This window comes from Lycorma delicatula, chromosome 2 (assembly GCF_047948215.1).
Source record: "Lycorma delicatula isolate Av1 chromosome 2, ASM4794821v1, whole genome shotgun sequence".
In the NCBI taxonomy this organism is placed as follows: Eukaryota; Metazoa; Arthropoda; class Insecta; order Hemiptera; family Fulgoridae; genus Lycorma; species Lycorma delicatula.
This window is the reverse complement of record NC_134456.1, coordinates 95024324-95044394: the sequence shown is the minus strand read 5'-3', so window position 1 is coordinate 95044394 and position 20071 is coordinate 95024324. Positions and strand designations below refer to the sequence as shown.

Below are 20071 nucleotides of genomic sequence, written 5' to 3'. Positions count from 1 at the left end.
AATGGAGTCAAACTGTTGACTGAAAACTTTATATATACTTTAAATGTTGTCTTTTTATTTTTAGTCAAATTAATCCCATTAGAATATATGAGGGATATTTTTTTTCAAGGTCCGATTGGTTACGAAATAAAAATCCGTGCAAAAATCGGGTGAGCCTTTGCGCATATGTGTTGCACAGCATCTCTAGTATGGCCTTCAATCACGTCGCGTCACTTTGTTTAGTTTTGAACACTCAGCTAGCACGTAAACATGTTTACAACAACAGCATCTCCTGCCAAGTGTGAAGTGTGTGAGGTACTTCGATTTCTTCAGACTGAGGGGTGTAATGCAGCTGAAATTCATAGACGAATAAGTACAGTGAAACTTCAATGAGTGACAGCAAAGTGCGACATTGGTGCAGGAACTTTAAAGCAGGACGTGCAGATGTTCATGATGCAGGCGGTCAGGGAAGGAAGCGAGTGTCAGCCGATGATCTCGTTGAGCGAGTGGATGAGGCAATTCGAGAAAATCATCAGTTCACAATTTCTGTATTGAGTGATTCGTTTCTTGAAATTTTAAGGTCAGGTCTCTACACCATTGTGAGTGAGAGACTTCAGTACTGCAAACTGTGTGCGAGACAGGTTCCCAAGATGCTGTCCAACCATCACAAAATAATGAGAATGGATGTCTCCCTAACGTTTCTTCAGCGCTACCACAATGAAGGAGAAGATTTTTTGAACAAAATTGTCAAAGGGGACGAGACACGGGTCCATTTCGAAACTGAAGAAACAAAAGAACAATCCAAACAGTGGATGCATTCTCATCTTCCTAGTAAACAAAGAAGTTCAAGCGAACCTTCTCCAACAGAAAGTGTATGGCTACTGTGTTCTGGGACCGGAATGGAGTTCTCTTGGTGGAATTCATGGACGTGGTACGACCATCACTGCAGCCTCATACTTCATGACTTCAATGTCTACGAAAGGCAATTCAGAATAAGCGCAGAGGAATGTTGTCATCAGGCATTGTCTTTCTCCATGACAATGCTCGGCCGCACACTGCAGCTGTAACACAGAAGCTCCTGCAGCATTTTTGTTGGGAAGTGTTCGATCACCCACCATACAGCCTGGACTTGGCTCCATCCGATTTTCACCTCTTTGCTCACATGAAACGCTAGCTAGGAGGACAACATTTTGGCACAGACATCGAGCTGCAGACAGCGTAGAAACATGGCTGAAAACACAGGCGGCTCCGTTCTATGACGAGGGTATTGGAAAGTTGGTACCACGCTACAACAAATATTTAAATCAGAGTGGCAACTATGTAGAGAAATAGCGTAACTATGTAAGTACTTGTTACAAATAAAACATTTTTTATTTTCATTGTGGTTTTAATTTCGTGACTGATCTGACCTTGAAAAAAAAATAACCCTCGTAGCTTGGGATGGTAGGAGGGCAGTCCTATTCTACAATTAATTTATAATATCTGATCAGTGAAATTATATTCCTCAAACCAAGACTTATTCATTTTCAATAGTTTGTAAAGTTCAGATTAGAACATATTTTCAGAGCATGGCGTATTCCTTTCTCTTAACCATGCTCCATGCTTGGAATATTACCTTGGAATATTACCTATTAATTTGGAGTAGGACGCCTTTTTTTTTTATACAGAACATTGTTTTTAACTACCACCAAAATTGAAATTCCAGGAAGATCTGATCAATTTGCTTTTAATCAATTTTTCATAGTTTTCCACGTTTATTTCACTGTGATAGCCACTGTTTTCTGGAAAACAAAAGGCCATTTTTCCATTCCTCCTTCATTATCAGTTTCTACTATTATTAGTCGATATGTTTAAAACAGGTAGGATACTTTGTATAACCACAGTTTACAGTAACAGATATTGGTCTGTTATGTTATTAAGTTTACTTAGTATAATATACTTATAAAATGAGTAAAGCATCAGATGTTAAATGTAAAATGGTGCCAGTTTCTGAGATAGTTAGAATTTAAATAATGGTAGTATAAATTCAACTTTTTAAATAAATATGGTTATCTTTTATGGTATCTCCCGCACTAAAAAAATTTAATAACTAATTTTATCTATTTGCTTTTGTAAACAGTCAAACAAATTATAAAATAAGAAAATAAGAAAAATTGTGATAAACATGACTTAAATGAGATATTTTTTAATTAGTTTAAGTAGAACATGTTGCAGGTTTGCCTATTAGTAGAACAACTTATTAAGTTATAACACAAAAAATATGTGGCCATGGTCAGAAGTTTTGATATGTAGATTGACTGTTTCAAAAAAATAAATAATACTGTATATGTGAAAGTTAATGGTGTGTATCGATTGATCCACTGATCAAACTGTTATATTAATGGTGGGGTGAGAGATTTTGACTAGCTATTAGTTGAAACTATTTGGACAGTGAAATATTCTTTTTATCATTTAATTCATGAGAAAACAATAAAATATAAGTCTTGAAACATATAGAAATACTGTGCTAATTTTGAAAATTTACAATGTGGCTATAAACTCCAGGATGCTCTATAAAATACATTAAGAGTAAAAATGGACTGTAACATTTTCTTCAATGTACTATCCATCTTTGTTAACACACTGTTACATTTACATTTTTCTTTATTTGAAGTAATGTTGGAAGTTTGGTTGAAAAACTCGAGGAGCTTGGTGATTTCTGTTTTTACATTTTCAGGGAATTCAAAATATTTTCTTCAACAATTCTGATTTTAAGTAGACATTTTGGGTGCTAAATCATGTAGATTGGATGGATTTTCTAAAATTTTGATGCAATTTTTACTAAAGAGCTGCTTGTTAGAGCGATGCAGGTGCTTTACGTTTTTGGAAAATCCTATCTCATTTTGTGTCAATAATTTTCTTCTTATTTAGTCGCAAAGCTTTGTCAGGATCATGAGATATGCTATATCGATTAGTTGTGTGATCTTGAGGTACCTGCTTAGCCATGGTGATGCCTTCAATGTTGATGAAAGCAATCAGCATAATAATTCATGTTTTTTATCCTCTGATTTTGAAGACTTGCAGTCTGTTGATAGCTGCCTAATTTTTAGATTGCATTGAAATAGTATCATCACATTATAAAGGCTATGTCATATTTGAAAAATCTCAATTAATTTGTAATTTTACATTAAAATGAGGTTGAGTGATAAAAAAGAGTCCTGTGGAAGATGATAACTGCTCAGGTCAGAGGTAGTTCCTGTGTGGGTTAATCATTTCCTTCCTCTTCACTTATCTTCCCTTCCTCCTTCTTATCTTTTATTCTTTTCTTTTTTCTTGGATACACACCATAAGAATCAGTTCAGCTGCTGCTCCGATTCTATCTGTGGTGTCATTCTGGTACCTGACAGTAACCAGCAAGATAGCTGTCTTTTTTTAAGTTGGGTAGCAAGCTTTTGTGTACGTGTTCTAGGTCTATATTTTCTTTTCAGGGATTCCATAAAAGACAAATTAACATGTAAGCTGACAACTAGGTACATCCAGTCCTCCTCTCCTTTATTAAGTGTAATCTAATAATGATTAAATTTACAAGGCCTAATATAGTTTGTTAAAGTAATTCTACTTTTTTTTGGTCAGGCATGGCATGTTGTTCAACCACTTGTTTTTAACTAAGTATTAATTTGTGTCGAGTAATCTACTGACTCAGTTTGGATGAATCCAGACTATTCATCCCTTTCTCTTCACATAATAGTATAGCTGTATATAGTACATATATATATATATATATATATATATATATATCTTTGAAATAGATGCTAGTAGCATTTTTTGAAAAAAACGATTACTTTCAATTGTCTTCACTTTTTTTTTTTTAATACAGCTTAACCATTTTGTTGATTACCAACTTCCTTTCATAAATTTGAATAATTCTTTAAATATTTGCTTGTACCTTAATAAATTTTTATCCAAAATTTCTTTATGCATTTGAATCTTTCAAATAAAATTTGTTTTTATAAATTGTACCATTCCTGTTATATTTTTATGAAAATGTTCGTTATAGTTGGGTAATAAAAAATGGTTTAATTTAATCATGATTTAATACAATAATTTTATTAAATTAATAGATTAAACTTACTTACTTACTTTTATTAATCTGTGTTTTGCACAGGGTCTGGATGCCTCTCTTTTACCAACTATTTCCTTTCCAGCTTTTGCAACACATGATGATGTGTTAATTGCAAAAACGAAGGATAGTGTTGTTCGTAAATTAAAAGGACAAAATGGTTTTATACGTTTTGAAAGAGATGGTTATAAGTGTGTTTTAGAAGATCAAAGTAGACGATTTTATACAACTGGTGAAACCAAAGCAAGTAAAATTATTTATTTTTTCTTATACATAGTTTTTTTTTTTTATTTATTTCGCTTAAAACGTTTCTTAAAAATCTATTATTTAATTTATGTTTATAATTTTAATATTATATTTGTGCACTTTTATAGCAAATATTATATATGGATTGTTGTATTTCATCTTAAAATCTCTTCATTCGATTTTTGTTTGACGTATGCAATTTTTTTTAATTCTCCTGCAACACTGTTTCTCAGATTCACTTCTTTTCATTTCTGGCTTTCCTGTTCACTTTCATAAATCATTACATTTAAACTAATGTATGTTCACTTACTAAATGAAATTATACTCTTTCCTTTTTTTTTTAGTTTTGGGTATTGCTAAAAGGTGTTTTATGGTACCTGTTCTTGTTCTTTAGAACAAGAAGTTAGTTTAGTCTTTAGAAGACTAAGAAGTATTATGTTTCTTTTTGTAGGAATTTGAAAATCTTGAATGCGAGTGGCCAATCTTTTTTATATTTATGATTATTGATGGTGTATTCAAATCTTTACCTGACCAAGTTGAAGAATATAATAAATTGTTGAAGGGTTTAATCTGTAAGGATCAGAATGGAGGTAATAATGATGCTGATATTTGTATAATTTTTTACTAAAATTTGTTAATGACAGTTTGTAACAAATAATTTTACTTAATGTTTATCTTAATCAGGTAGATTTTAAGAATTTTTATAGTAGAAACCTTTTGTGGTATTCTAACACAGCTTTTATAAATAATTTGTTTTGTTTATTGAAACCAAAAATGGTTCCCGCTTTTTTTTACATGAGATTTATTATGTTATTCCTTATGCTTTTACATATTTTGTTGATTTACATCTTTTACTATGTTTTATGTTACTATTCAAATTTTAAACGAGTTAATGAATGAAAAACCGTATGTAAGAAATATATTGCAGTTCTTAATATCTTTTTTGTAAAATTAGCAAAGGTACAGAAAATCACAATCTTTGTGTAGTCTGTAACAAATTTTGTGGTTATGCTTGATGTTTTTCTGATCTAATTTTATTTACTGTTTATTAATAGAATTAAAATTTTTAAAAACTGATCTTAGATGCCCGCCCAAAATCAACTGCAGCAGTGTAATTGGGTAACAGCATGCAAGCCAGGTTAATCATGAAATATTCATTCTTAATTTTGTACTTCACTTATCTTCATCTTCTTTTTCAGAATTTCCATCTACATTTCCTTGCAGGATTAACATACCCTGGATGTCAAACATATGGTACCAATTTAATAATTATTTTTAAATGATTGTGTCGGAAACTTCTTGGTTTCAATTGTTTTATTTCATCTTAAAATCTATTCATTTCATTTTTGTTTGATCTATGCAATTTTTTTTAATCCTCTTGCAACACTGTTTCTCAGATTCGCTTCTTTTCATTTCTGGCTTTCTTGTTCACTTTCTTAAATCATTACATTCTTAATAATGTATGTAAGAATTTTTTTAACTTATAAATATCAATTTCATACTAGTAGATTTCTTCTCTGCGTGGAAGCTGATCTTGCGCTTGTTAGTGTTTTTTTGTTTTTAATTTCTTCCTTATTTAACCCATATTTTTACTCTTAATTTTTTTTATTTTTTGTATGTTCATAATTTCAAAAACAATTTTTTCCTAACTTTTTTCTTTCTCACATTATGAATTTCTCTCCTAGTAATGAGTCGGTATTCAGTATTTTCTCTGTTTTATTTTTATTTTATTCTTAAACAAAAAACTTTATCAGTAAATCTTAATGTAAAGGCATTCTTTACTTTTATTGTATTTATGTTTTTAGGGGGAATTTAAAACCTACAGTATTTATATGTTCATTAAGAAGCTTACCCTTACATGTAAAACACTTTAGCCTTTATGCTGGACAAAAACAAAATCTCTATGTAGATACATTGCCAGCTCCCATCAAAGGATGTATTGCTTCTACAGAACCTTACATTCTCAGCTTGTAATAGTTTCACATACATCTGTAGAATCCAAACCAACAAAAAAGAGATTTAGAATAACGAAGAATGGGGGATGATGAAAAATAACAATTCGTGAAGTTGTGACAGGAGAAATGACACATCCTGCTTGTAGTTTTAACCTTCCAGGCAGCTAGTCCCCATCCCACCCAGAACATCTCAAGAGACCAAGAAATTTTCTTCTAGAATGGGAGTAACGTACTCTAAAAAAAAAGAGATTAGGATGTATTTCCTTGGAAAATGTGGTATTTTATTTCTACATTGTTTTATCCATACAGCAGTTTAATTTCTTAACAGTTAACAGGTAACAGTTTACAATTTCTTCCACATTAGTTTAATTTCTTGACAGATGATGTTAAAACTACTATATTATTGTATGTCATTGATACTGTTTTCTGCTTCTTAGGCAAGTATCCAACTGTAATTTGTCACAATTCCATAAGAGGAAAAAAGATTTCAAATTATCAGTTATTTCTGTAAGACAAATTTATGTTGATCAGGAAAATGTTCTATGATTACAATGGTTGTATAAATTTTTTATTGATACTATGTTTTGACATTCCCTAAATGTTAACTCTTTGACTAGTGAATTTTAGAATTTTACTTGTTCCTGCTTCACTTAGTTTGAAAAAGAAATTTATAAAACTCATTGAATTTGATACTGTTTATTAATAAAAATTTAAAATTTTCAAAAGGAAACACTATGGAACTAATTTATAATTTATTTCCCCTGCAAATTTTATCATTACAGCCAACATAATTACCGTGTAATATCAGTATATCATCCTTATTTTTATCACTATGCATTCATATTAAAATGTTTCATTATCAAAACAGTTCTGTAATGATATCAATATCAAAAAGTAAAACTAAACATAACAAATTGAGTAATAAATTGACATGTAAACAATCACTATATTTGTGAAAGTGATGGCCTGTCATAGTGAAGATGATAAGAGACTTTTGATATTTCATATTATTATTTATTTGTAACAACTGTAGAATTTGAAATCATTAATTCAGTATGTTGATAATTAATACAATGTCCATGTAAATCTAAATGTGTACTAGTTATGACAAAAATTTAACTCCGTACCACCAGAGGTCTTTTTAATAAAAATCACAAATACATTTTTATACTGGCCAAAGGCTTTAAAAGATTCTTTATTAATTTATTCAGTTTCAACCGAATAAATAGGTTGTTTATCATCTTAATTTTTCAAATTTTAAATGAGGGTATATTTCTGCAACAAATAGTATTGGAAAACATTTTATAGGAGCTACAAAATTAAAACTGTTTAAATTTTTTCTTATTTTCTAAAAAAAGTGTGAAAGTACAGTAAATTTTTATGTTTTTAAAATTTGATCGCTTTATAATTAATTTTGAATAAATCATGAACTGATAATAATGTAGTCAGTATGGTTTGTAACATTGGCGCTTTATGGTATATTGATAATATTTTTTGGTTATGTTATATTTTTTTTAATGAATTTCAGATCCCTGTATTCCAATGTATTTTTATGTAAGTGAGGAAAATGTTGAATTTGAAAGAACTGATCCAGGTTCTCAACTTCGTTGTAATAGCAATGAGGGTTCTGGAGGAGGTGAACCGCTATACATTTGGAATCAGGCGATGTTTATTATTTCGCAATTACTTACTGGTGGTCTGTTACACATTAATGAGTTAGATCCCATAAGGCGATATTTACCAAGTTATAACAGACCTCGCAAGGGTGGTAGATATTCTGCTTTTCAGGTTAGTTGTTTGTAAATAACATTTCTGTATAATTTATATCTGATGGTTTCATATTAAAAAAATAAGTTTTAATAATATGATAAATATTGAATTTATATCTTAGTTCAGTAAATATTACGTTTAAAATAAAATTTGGGTAGTTTAGTAAGCTTTTAGCAAATAAACAGCTTCAGCAAATAACTAATTTTGTATTAAACAATGTAGCTTAAGGATCATGTAAATGTTGCTTTCAGTGGCGTAAGTTATTATGTTTAGGTTTTATTGGATTTATTACGATAGCTAGTTGAGAATTTTTAGATGCTTGTGTGTTGTAGTGTCTAATTTAAAGCATAGCTTTTCATAGTAGAAAGTGCTGAGACTTTTGTTTGTTGTTATTGATCCTTGGACTGTTTTATTGGTCCTTAGAATTTGAAAATGTAATAAAATTCTGGATTTTTATTGTAGTAACTTCAGCAGTTATGGAGATGTATAAACAAAAAATTATTTAAAAGATTTTGTATGGTATCTTGATATATTTTTTGAATATTAACTAGAATTGGTGCATGAAATTAATCTTAATATTTAATGAGTGTGCTTTCTTCCCCGGTGAATGATTTTTTTTATTCATGGATATAGTGCAGTTGATTATGGAGTTAGGTTGCAATATAGTTTCTGAAACAAGATGGTAAACTACATTAATCTCATCAGGGAGTGGTAGGCTATCTGTTTGATTGGAGGGAATGCTGCTCTCCTTTCACCATTCCTCATTCATTATCTTTGATCCCTTTTCCCAGAATAACTAGCACGATAATTGGAAGAGCCATTACAATTTGCTTTCCCCTTATATAATATCACATTAGAGCTTCTGGTAGCTGGTGAAGGAGTTTCTTCTTTAGTGAAGAACTTGGTTGGATGATAACCGAATGTAAGGATTTTTCTTGGTAAATCATTTCCTATCAACATCATATAAAGGGCCAACTAATAACTTAAATGCCTAGAGAAAAAAGTAGGGCTTCATTTGCGAGAATAATTTAAATCTTAACACGTACTGCTGAACATTAATTGCATTGTATTATGTACAGTGTTACCGTATATTATTATGTGCACATTTCGATAAATGACATACAAAATAGCTCCAAAAATTTCCTAGAATCATTACCTTAGTTTTAAAATAGTAATTGTGATAGGGAAATTATTGTTTTTAGGTTGGTAGCATTTGTTAATCACAGTATGTTTATCATTTCTGTTTCCTCTCAAATAGTAATAATAGTACGTGTAACATATGTCAATGTATGGTCACATGTTATATGTAAATGTTTTTTTTTGAACAGCACATAAATATCAAAATTTGGATCTTGTTTAAAAAAAAAAAAACAATGGTAACAGTGAAACGCATTACCAACACTCCTCGTTTTTGTTTGGTACCAAAAAGGCAATTGTCATAACTCTTTGGCAGAAATAGTTTGCAAATTCTTTTTGTGATTTTTGACAAGTGAATAAGATCAAACAATGTTTTATTTTTGTATTTATGTTAACTTACTTAAACAAGTCTGATTGGCCATAATGAATTAATCTAAAAAAATATCACCTTTAGTTTTAAATACTTAATAAAGATTAATGGATATCCCACTCATTGTTTTTTTATAGTTTTAAAAGCTCTTTGTGCTCCTGTTTTATGTCCAGTTGACAGAAACGCAATGGAGCCCCTTATTCTTTTGATTGCATTATAAAGCACCATGTGAGGGCATCTGTGTTAATGAATATAAAAGCTCTGAAAGGTTGAACAAGTCTTCTGAGGTTTATTTTCAAATTATTGAAACAATCCATCATTTATGACAGTTAGATGGCCACTTCTTTTTCATCATAGATATTAATCCATTCTCTTATGATAAACATTATGCTCAACTTTAATTTGATATCCTAGCAGCTTATATGTTATTTAATATTTCAATTCATTTATACAGTAAATGCTTATTATTTTTAGTTTTTCATTAATGCTAAAAATTTAATTGTTTTTCAAGTGTAAGTTATAATTATATATTTGGGATTTGTTTATAGTTATTTAAAGCTAAATTGTTTTATCAAGAGGTTTAACTATCTCTGAAGTGTTATCAAATTTTATTGTGTAAGGGAATTCTCGTCAAATTTTAGATGTAAAAGAGCCAGTGTGCTCATCTGAATTTTTGAAATTTGATAGTTGCTGGTACAGTAATCCCCCGCTATTTGTAGGTTTGGCATTCACGATTTTACTTATTTGTGGTTGCCTCATCCAATTTTCTAGAGTGAATTTTACTAGCATTACAGCAAATAAATTAAAAAAGTAACATTTAGTACAGTACTTAAATGTACTTTTAAATGTCTTGTTATTACTGTACTACTTTTATCATTTGAAAACAATATTTTCATCCGAATTTGGGACGAGCTTATCAGCATAGCAGGATAATTTATTAAATAATAAACATAACATTTATTTAATAATGGTAGAGCAAAATAAATGGTAGAGCAATAAATTTACACGATGCCTATGTGATGTGTATATTTTTGTTCAAATGTTTATTTTAACTAGCCTAATTATGATGATAAAGAAAATACAAGCATCGCCACTGTTAACAATCTTGGTGCCAGTGCTGACTCATCTGCAAACCGCAGCAGTTGGCACATGGACTACTTATGCTATTTTCTCATAAGTAAAATACATTCTCATAAGTACTCTGTGTTACATGCAGTAAAAACAACCACCAGCAAGTTGCAGTTGTGATATTGAGTGGGTACATTTGGTTTTTGCGTAGTTTTAATAAGTTCAGAGATGAATGTCATAGTTATTGTTTTTTTTTTTTGTTATGAAGTCTTTGGTCTTTATTAAATAAAAGTGAACAACAAAAAGAAAAGACCAAAAACAGTTACATCTCTAATTAGGAAAGTCGACCTTCTTGATAAACTGAAAACTGGTGAAAGCAAAGCTTCGGTAGCAAAACTGTTTAATGTTAATGAATCAACTGTTCGCTATATAAAGAAAAATTAAGAAAAGATACGGACAAGTGGAATGGTAGGCTCTTCTCAATCTGTTAAGGTTATGTCAGTATTTCATGATACAAACATTGAAAAAACTGGAAATGCTTTGAATTTTTTGGATTGAAGATCATATGCAAAAAAGGTTACCTCTCAGTTCCTTCTTATTCAAGAAAAAGCACAACGTTTGTACAAACTCTTTGTTCAATCTGAGAATGAAAGTGGGACAAGTGCATTTATGTTTTCTGCTACTAAAGGCTGATTTGAAAACATCAAGAAACTGTATTCCCACAATGTTAGCATAACTAGAAAAGCAGCATCAGCTGACCATGAAGCAGCGCGTTCATTTCGTAAACAACTGCATAACTTCATATCAACAAAAGATTATTTAGTAGATCAAGCTTTTAACGCAGATGAACAAGCTTTTGTTGGAAGAGGATGTCTTCACAAACCTTTCTATAAAAAAAGGAAAAGTCTGCTCCAGGTTTTAAAAAATCTAAAGGTCATCTAACAGTCCTGTTTTGCTGTAATGGTAATGGTGACTTCATGCTGAAACCAACTCTTGTTTACAAATTGTTAAATCCAAGGCCGTTGAAAGGTAGATAAAAATCATTTATCAAGTTTTATGGAAATCTCTTTTGAGAGTTTCATTTATTCTTTGAAAAATGTGTTGAACTTTATCTGAAAACAAAGTCTTTGCCATTTAAAGCTCTTCTTTTAACTGATAATGTTTCAGGACATCCAGAAGAAGTAAAATTTTTGCATCCTATTGTAGAATTGTTAATTCTATCACCAAACAAGTCAGCTCTGATTCAATCTTTGGATAAAGAAAGAGATTATCGCTGCTTTCAAAACATATTATCTGCAGCACACTTTCAGTGGATTAATAAGTGAAACAGAGGTGGATAATTCATTGACTGTCAGTCAGTGGTGGAAAAATTACACAATTGCAAATTGCATTGCAAATATTAAGAAGTCATTTGATGAAATTAAATCTTCAGCAATCAATGAATGCTGGTGGAATCTGTGGCTTGACATTGTTAAGAAAAACATGAAAAATGAAGAAAACAAAACTACTGATAAAATCATGAATTATATTGTCCAAATAGTAAATAAAATTCAAGGTGAAGGTTTCAATGAAATCAACACTTCAGATGTTCAGGAGCTAATGCACTGTGACAAGAAAGAGCTCACGTAAGAAGAATTTGAAGAGCTGATAACACAGCCTTTATCTACTCCAGAAGATGAAGACAAAAATGAAGAAGTTATGAGTGAATTAAATTTAAAATCTGTAAACAAAATTTTTTGTCTAGCCAGGCAGGTAATAATGAAAGTCTCTGAAGCTGACCTTTTCTAGAGCAGTCAGTAAATTTTAAATGACAGCTTGAAGCAGCATAGCACCATACAGTGAATTACGTAAAGAACTAAGAAAAAAATAAAAAACAAACAAAAATTACAAGTTTTCTTTTAAAAGAATAAAATTAACGTAGGCCTATATTACATGGTTAAAACATTCTATTCTTAGTGTTAAGCGTTTTCAGTTTTGTACATACTGTACATAGGCAAACATATTTATTATGGCTGCACTCATTCATAAGTATTTAGTATGTTAGTGTTAGTACATAGTTTTTTAATAGGTACTAATATAAAAAAAAAAATATTTTAACTATGTATAATAATGTAGTGGTAATAGTATACAAAATTCACATTCGGGTTACTTAAGAATGTAACCCCCCTTTTTGCCATATAAGTTTGATTTTATTACTTGCAGTTTCGCTATTCGTGCTATTTACACGAAACAGAATTCCCCCCCCCCCCCCACCTGTTAATAACAAGGAATTACTGTAATTGCAGAGAAAGGAATAAATTGAAATTATTATCAGCTGTAGAGAATGTATGTCAAAAAATATGTAAGTAGTAGTTCACCTGCTAACAAATCTGAGGCCTACTAGTGCTGCAGCAAATTAATGTCTACATGTAATACATTGGAGTGAATTATAAACGTGGTTGCTCCCTTGATAATAGCTTCTATTTACCAATTTCTTCCTTTCTTTGATTAAAAAATACTAATTTTAATCCACTTGCATTTTATATTAATGTAATACCTTTCTTACAACTGATTAATGATTTTTATTGTACCGATAGAAGTTTAGAACAAGTTGGTGAATTTGTGTTTCATAAAAATTTGTTTTTAATTAGAATGATTGATTTTGAAAAAAAAAATCTGAATAAACCAGATGTCAAATGTGACTTGGCTGGTTATATTATAATTTTATCATGAACCATTAATATCTCAGTACTGCTTTTCAAGATGTTCCAATTTAATTGAGCCATCTGGGTTTAATGGGATACAGTTTACCATTTTATTCAGAACCAATATAATTATAGTGGATAATCTTAACTAATTAATTGTTAATCTGAACTAATTAGGACTGAGTGCAGGTCTGAATATCAGTTTGTTCTGGTTAATAAACTTTCAACAAGAAAACATGTGCTCCCAATCTTTTAGCATAATTGTTTGTTTACAATTTTAACAATTAAAATATTAATAAAACAAATATTATTTTTATTCTACATTTACTGCAGAATTATGGTTTGTAACACTATAACAAAAAGTTAATAATGTGACATGTATTACAGGTGCATGTAATTTTCTGCAATTGTTACTCCATACATTTGTATTATTACGTACAAAAAAAAATCTACTTGTTATAAGGCATATTCATACAGTAAGGGCTATTGGCGTATATTTTAATATTAGCGGATGTGAACACAGTTTCACGCATGCAGGGCCATCTTATAAGCTATTTACGAAGCCATTGCAGTTGTTTTGATTCAGTAGTTGTTTACCTGCCGGTGAATGCAGATTGCAATGTCTGCGTCAATCATTTCTCCCACCAGTTGTGAAAGGCGCGCTGTGATTTGATTTTTGTGTTCAAAATGATCTTCAGCTGCTGAAATTCATCAGGAGTTGTGTCTAGTGTATGGACCTACAGCAGTGAGTGAAGAAAAGCTTAGACAATGATGTCAAGACTTTAAAAATGGCCATACAAATGTTCATGACAAAGAGCATAGTGGCAGGCCCAGTATTCAGGCCGACAAAATCGTTGAACAAGTGAACCAAAAACTGCGATATGATCGGTGATTGATGATTGTGCTCTGGCTAATGAATTTTCGCATGTTCGACGCACCTCTGTCTACACAATTGCCACAGAAAAGGTCAGATATAAGATATCGCAAGGTGGGTACCAAAAATACTCACCAACCAACACAAAGAGCAAAGAATGTGCAGTAGACGAGCATTTTTGGACCACTATCGACAAGATGGAGATGATTTGTTTTCCTACACTGTTATGGGCGATGAGATGTGGATATCTTACACCAGTGCAGAATCGAAACAACAGTCAGTGCATTGGTGCCATTCAAGTTCCCTAGAACCAAAAAAGTGTAAGCAATTTCTGTTCTTGAGTTGAAAAATGTTGGCCACTGTTTTTTGGGATGAAAAGGGCATAATTTTGGTTGATTTCATGGAATGTGGATCAACAGTTACAGCTGATGTGTACTGCAAAATGCTCACCAAACTGAGACTGCAATCCAAAATCGATGACGCAGGAAACTCGTCCGGCATAATCCTCCTTCACAACAGCGTGCATCTTCACACCCACTGCCTTAACCAAGAAGAAGATTCAAGATTTTCATTGGGAACTTTTTGACCACTCTCCATAAAGTCCCGACCGTGCACCTAGCGACTACTTCCTCTTTTTGCATTTGAAAAAATGGTTTGGTGGACAACGATTTTAAAATGACAAGGAACTCAAGACTGCCATTGTCATCTGGTTCAATTCTGAGGCGGCAAACTTCTATGCAGAGGGGTTAAAGAAACTGGTGCAGCGTTATGAAAAGTGCTTAGAACTGAATGGCGATTATGTGGAAAAGTGAAGTAGATATGTAGTAAACTAAAACTGTAAATAAAAACCTTTTCTCACGAATTAATTTTTTTTAATTACCAAACGGCCCTTACTTTATGAATATGCCTTGTATTACTTATTACTTTGTAAAATGCATTTAATAGAATTATCAATTCTTAATATAAAATTCTAAATCTAAATGCAACAACATTGCTGTTTTTTTTTTTTATGGGTTCTATATATAATTTTTTTTCAATATATAATTATTTTTTAATATAAAATTATAGGAGTTTCTAAGGTTTTGATTATTGGAAATAGTAATTAACAATACTATATAAATGTTATTCTACAACCTATAATCTTTTTGTAACTAAATTACAGTCACTGCTTCTTCTAACATTTCATATACTGCTATAATTTAATTATTTTGATTTGTACTAAATTAATTACTTAATATAATATTTATGTTGGTAAAAAATTTATATCTGGAGGTGTTCGTAATGCAGCAGTTAAATCTCTACAAAATTTTTGTATGAAATTTGATAATTTATAATTTGTTTATTTTGTAAAAATGTGTGTTTCTTAAATTATTACATTTTTTTTTGTGTTTTCCACTAAACAGGCGAAACCCGTAAAAGTGAGTAGCCATAAGTGAAGTATTTTATACTGTTTGATATTATCATTGATGACATTTACTTAATAGTAATATCTTAATTTTTTAAATTACAATTGTTTGCATCATACTGTTTGCATGTTAAAGAGGTGGCAAAAAGGTATTTCTGCAATTCAATCCACAGTCTAGAATCCTCTGTATATTGTAGGATTTTGTTATAACATTTTTCAAGATTAAGTAATTTTTTTTTTACTGTAGATTTTTTAGTTTTTTTCATGGTAAATGTGTGTATGTATAAGTGCATGATGTTTTACTAGTTCTTTTCCTCATAAAGAAATTAGTATTAAAATTGTAGGTAAAACCAATGATGAGTGGCATGATTCAAGAGTTTATAAAGCTTTAGCTACTCTGTGAGTAAATTTCTCTTGCACATCCTTTGTACCCTAAAGGACATGTAAGCAATATTCAGTCCAGTCTCTTGTTAAATGTTGTCTGCCATGAGTGTTGGTAACAGTAACATCTTTTGTCCTCTGCCTCAGTATGAACATATGTAACAGGTAAACTTTTTGAATAGATATTGGTTAAACAACACTTGATAGAGTGAAGAATTTTGAAAGAATATGTTTAGGAAGCCCCACACCCAATGTGGCAGTTAAAATTTTAAAAAAATTCCAATATGGGTATAGTATCTCAAGTCGCTGAACTGTTTTTCTGTAAAAGGTATAACACCTAATCTAAATAAATCTTAAAATCAAAAATAAGATGAGTGATCCAGTAATTGAATTTTCAGTTTAATAACATATCAGTCTCTTAATTATCATTATTTTTAACAGAATATTTTTGACAAGATAATGATTAAATATTAAATTTGTAGTTCTGATGATCAATTGAACTATTGAATGGAATGACCGTAATAATTTATGTAAGAAGTTGAACTCAACTTGTTTCCCTAAGAGGGCTGAGTAAAGTTTGTTCAAACAACTTTAAAAGTTACATATTTTGATTATTTTCAGAGTTCAATTCAGTACTGTTATTAATAGAATGATAATTTTAAATGAATTTTTATTCTGCAAAAGCAGTCGATAAAACGCAATCTTCAAGATTTTATGTGGGATATCGTGCAAGTCAGCATTCTCTTGATCATGGAATTCTGACATGGGTTGGTATATGATATTTATGTTTTTTGTTAAATAATATTCACATGTTTTCCAAGACAATCTTCCTTGTAACAACAAGAGTTGTGAGCAGTTGTGAAATCTAAAGTTTACAAAGCTATTACTACTCCTATAATAATAATCTTAGTCTGGTCCAAAAATTAAAACAAAATAACCATTTTTTTTTTTTAAGAGTACATTGCTGTAGGATATATGTAACAACCATTTTAAAAAATTGCTAATTTAACTGTACACATAAACTGGAGGATTTTTTTTAGTATAAATTCTAATTTTTTTTCTCACTTTAGGTGGTAACTTTTTTTTATTACTATTAATTGGCTTTCCTGAACTTGTGTGCCTACATGCTGCTTATGATTGTGTTTTTTTTTTATCATTTGTTATTTTTTATTTAATTATTATAGTTATATACATGGGTTTAATTGTTTTTATATTTGTATTGTATTTTGACTCGTATATTTATTGCAGTGCACTGCTATTATACATGGAATAATGTAGTAAAAAAATTATAATTTGAAAATCAGACTACTGTGAAATTATATTTAGACAAACTTTTTATTGTGACCAAGATGTTAATAATTACCATTTGCTGTATATTCTTTTATATAATTTAATTTACTTTTGTCTGTGTTAGACAAATTTTTATTATTTGAATTTGTGTACTGTATGTATATTACAAGGATCATTCAATAATTAAAGAGACAAATGACTAGAAAAATTGTTTATTCACTGACTACAAAACCACTTTTCAATATAATCCATCACTATATTTAGACACTTATTCCATCTTTCTGTGAGCTTTCTTATTCCAGTAGAGAATTGTTCACCTGGATATCTGACTCATTCTTGTGCTCGCTCTTTGTTGCCATGTAAAAGCTTTTTGAGGACCAAATAAAAAAATCTGATTTTGCAAGATTAGTAATGTAAGGTAACAATCTCAACACTTTCTGAACTGACTTTTGAATAGCTTTCTGTGTCTTGAGCATATGGGGGAGGCGTTATCTTGCAGAAGAATTATGCCTTTTGAGAGAAGACCAGAACGTTTTCTCCTTATTGGGTTTCACTATAATTTCTAGTGTGCTTTAATAGTACACACTGTTGATTGTATGTTGTTCTTCTAAATAATTGCAATAAATCAGGCTTTTGTTAGTCCCATAACACCATCAACATCACTTTAGTGGCACGGATGTTTCCATTTTGTACTCTGAAATTTGGATTGCAGCCCAAAGTGATGAATCCAAGTTTCATCATGATTATTATGCAGTATACAAAACATCATCTTTTGTTAAAAACTATTGTTTAAGTTCCGAAGTTTAATTCAGGTATCTTATCTAAGTCTTAATTCAGGTGTCTGTGGATTTTGTTCAACTGTCTCTGAATCCACTTTGAACATGTTTTGTGGTAATTCAGCTTATCATGTATAATGAAATGGATAGTGTCAATTCTTGTACTACAACACTTTGAAATAAACAGAAGAGATTGTAATAATGGAATTTTTTTTCAAACTGCTCATTTTTCTACATCAGGAGTTCCAAGCTGAATGCCAGACACTTTCAGTTTATTAAAAGATATTTTTACTGTTGCCATCTGTCTTTAGTTAATGAATGACTGTAAGTGTTTTAGATTAATGTAAACATAGGTATTTTAACATATGAAGATTGTAATGTTACTGTGTTATAAATTTTTTCTTCATTTATTTATGAGGAATTTTTTGCATTAAGTAATTAGGACATAGGTAGCAGAAAGCTGAAATACTTTTTTGCCACTTGTATATGATCATCTTGTTAAATTTATTTCTGTCATGAAATCACTTTTGATATGAACAATATTTTTGTATCAAGCATGCCATAAAATGTTCACATGCATAGACAAAGTGTATGTTTGCTTGTGTTATAAAAGTGTACGTACACACAACCTTTTTTTTGTTTTTTTTTTTTTTTAATTTGCATATTTGTGTTGGCTACTGTAAATATAGATAAATTGTTTGTTATACAATAATTTAGAAAAATGCATGTAACATGAAATAAGCATAAATTTGAGCTGCATAGGTGTTTCATCGGTTTCATTAACCCACCGGGTTGGTCTAGTGGTGAACTCATTGTAAATCAGCTTATTTTAAACTCAAAAGTTCTAAGGTTCAAATCCTCCTAAAGGCACATACTATTTTTATACAGATTTGAATACTAGATCATGGGTTCTGGTGATCTTTGGTGGTTGGGTTTTCAATTAACCACACATCTCAGGAATGGTCAACCTGAGACTGTACAAAACTACAGTTCATTTACATTCATGCACATCATCCTCATTCATCCTCTGAAGTAATATCTTATGGTAGTTCTGGAGGCTAAACAGAAAAAGAAAAGGGTGTTTCATGGGGATCATTTCTTTTTAGTAATAATTCCACGATGCCAATGTTTTTTAGCATTTATTTTACTTTTTAATCTTCAAGTAACTGGTTGTAATTAAATTTATTATTTTTTTACATGCTGCTCTTTTATGTGTGTGCATAGACTTTTTTAATATCTAAAATAAATTTCAGATATATATTTTTAAATTGTCTTTTCTGCTTAAAAATTTGACTAAGACGTCTTTGCTCTTTTTGTCTTAAAACTTCTTCCTTTTAAATCATAAATTATTTTGAGTTTATTTGTCTTCTTTCCCCAAATATGTGTATCCTTCAGTATTACTGGAATTTAAATTATGAGAAGTTATCCAGAAAATAAGTTCCAAAGAACTATATTAAAAAAGATAAAGAACATACAGAAAATTTTATTGCTCTTTAAAGTACACAATTTACTCTCTTTTTCTACATAATTCCTGCCGCTATTGAGGTATTTATAGCAGGGCTCCATTTTTTAAAGTTGTATCCTTTCATTGTAGAGTGATGCCACCTGACACAAGCCTTGTTTAAGCTTATTGTCATCATGGAACTGTCAGCAAGCAAGGAAGGTTTTAAGATTTAAGACACAGCAGTGGATGATAGTTACTTGGTACTTTACAGGGGATGAGTGAACTGTTCCTAGATGAAGGTTGTGAGGAGACTGAAGGTCATGGGCAAGCATTTCATTAATCAATACAAGCAATCCAAGACATCACTTTTTCTGAACTGCACATCCAATTTTTTCAGTTTTATAGTAGACATAACTATTGACTGTGCAAGCTCAAGGCAAGAAGTCGACAAGAAATACTTCTTCTTTTCTTATCCCAAAACTTGCGCATGACCTTCCAAATGAAAAATATCAAATTACATTTTGTATATCTGAGCAATGAAGTGTGTCACTTACCCATCTTTGTTGTTTTGTTTCAGGTGTTACACGTGACAC

General features: G+C 30.6%; 1 protein-coding gene across 4 annotated transcripts in view; it reads left to right on the top strand.

Annotated features, from left to right (window-relative positions):
• Positions 1 to 20071, top strand: part of LOC142319018 (putative phosphorylase b kinase regulatory subunit beta) — a 108263-nt gene that overhangs the window by 47109 nt on the left and 41083 nt on the right. For 2 of the 4 annotated variants that reach the window (XM_075355825.1, XM_075355823.1), the window contains 4 exons: positions 4124 to 4321; positions 4776 to 4914; positions 7808 to 8067; positions 15586 to 15600. In XM_075355825.1, the coding sequence (XP_075211940.1) occupies positions 4124 to 4321; positions 4776 to 4914; positions 7808 to 8067; positions 15586 to 15600 (612 nt within the window). The remainder of the gene's footprint in view (positions 1 to 4123; positions 4322 to 4775; positions 4915 to 7807; positions 8068 to 15585; positions 15601 to 20071) is intronic. The other 2 variants (XM_075355826.1, XM_075355824.1) reach the window with 1 other exon arrangement.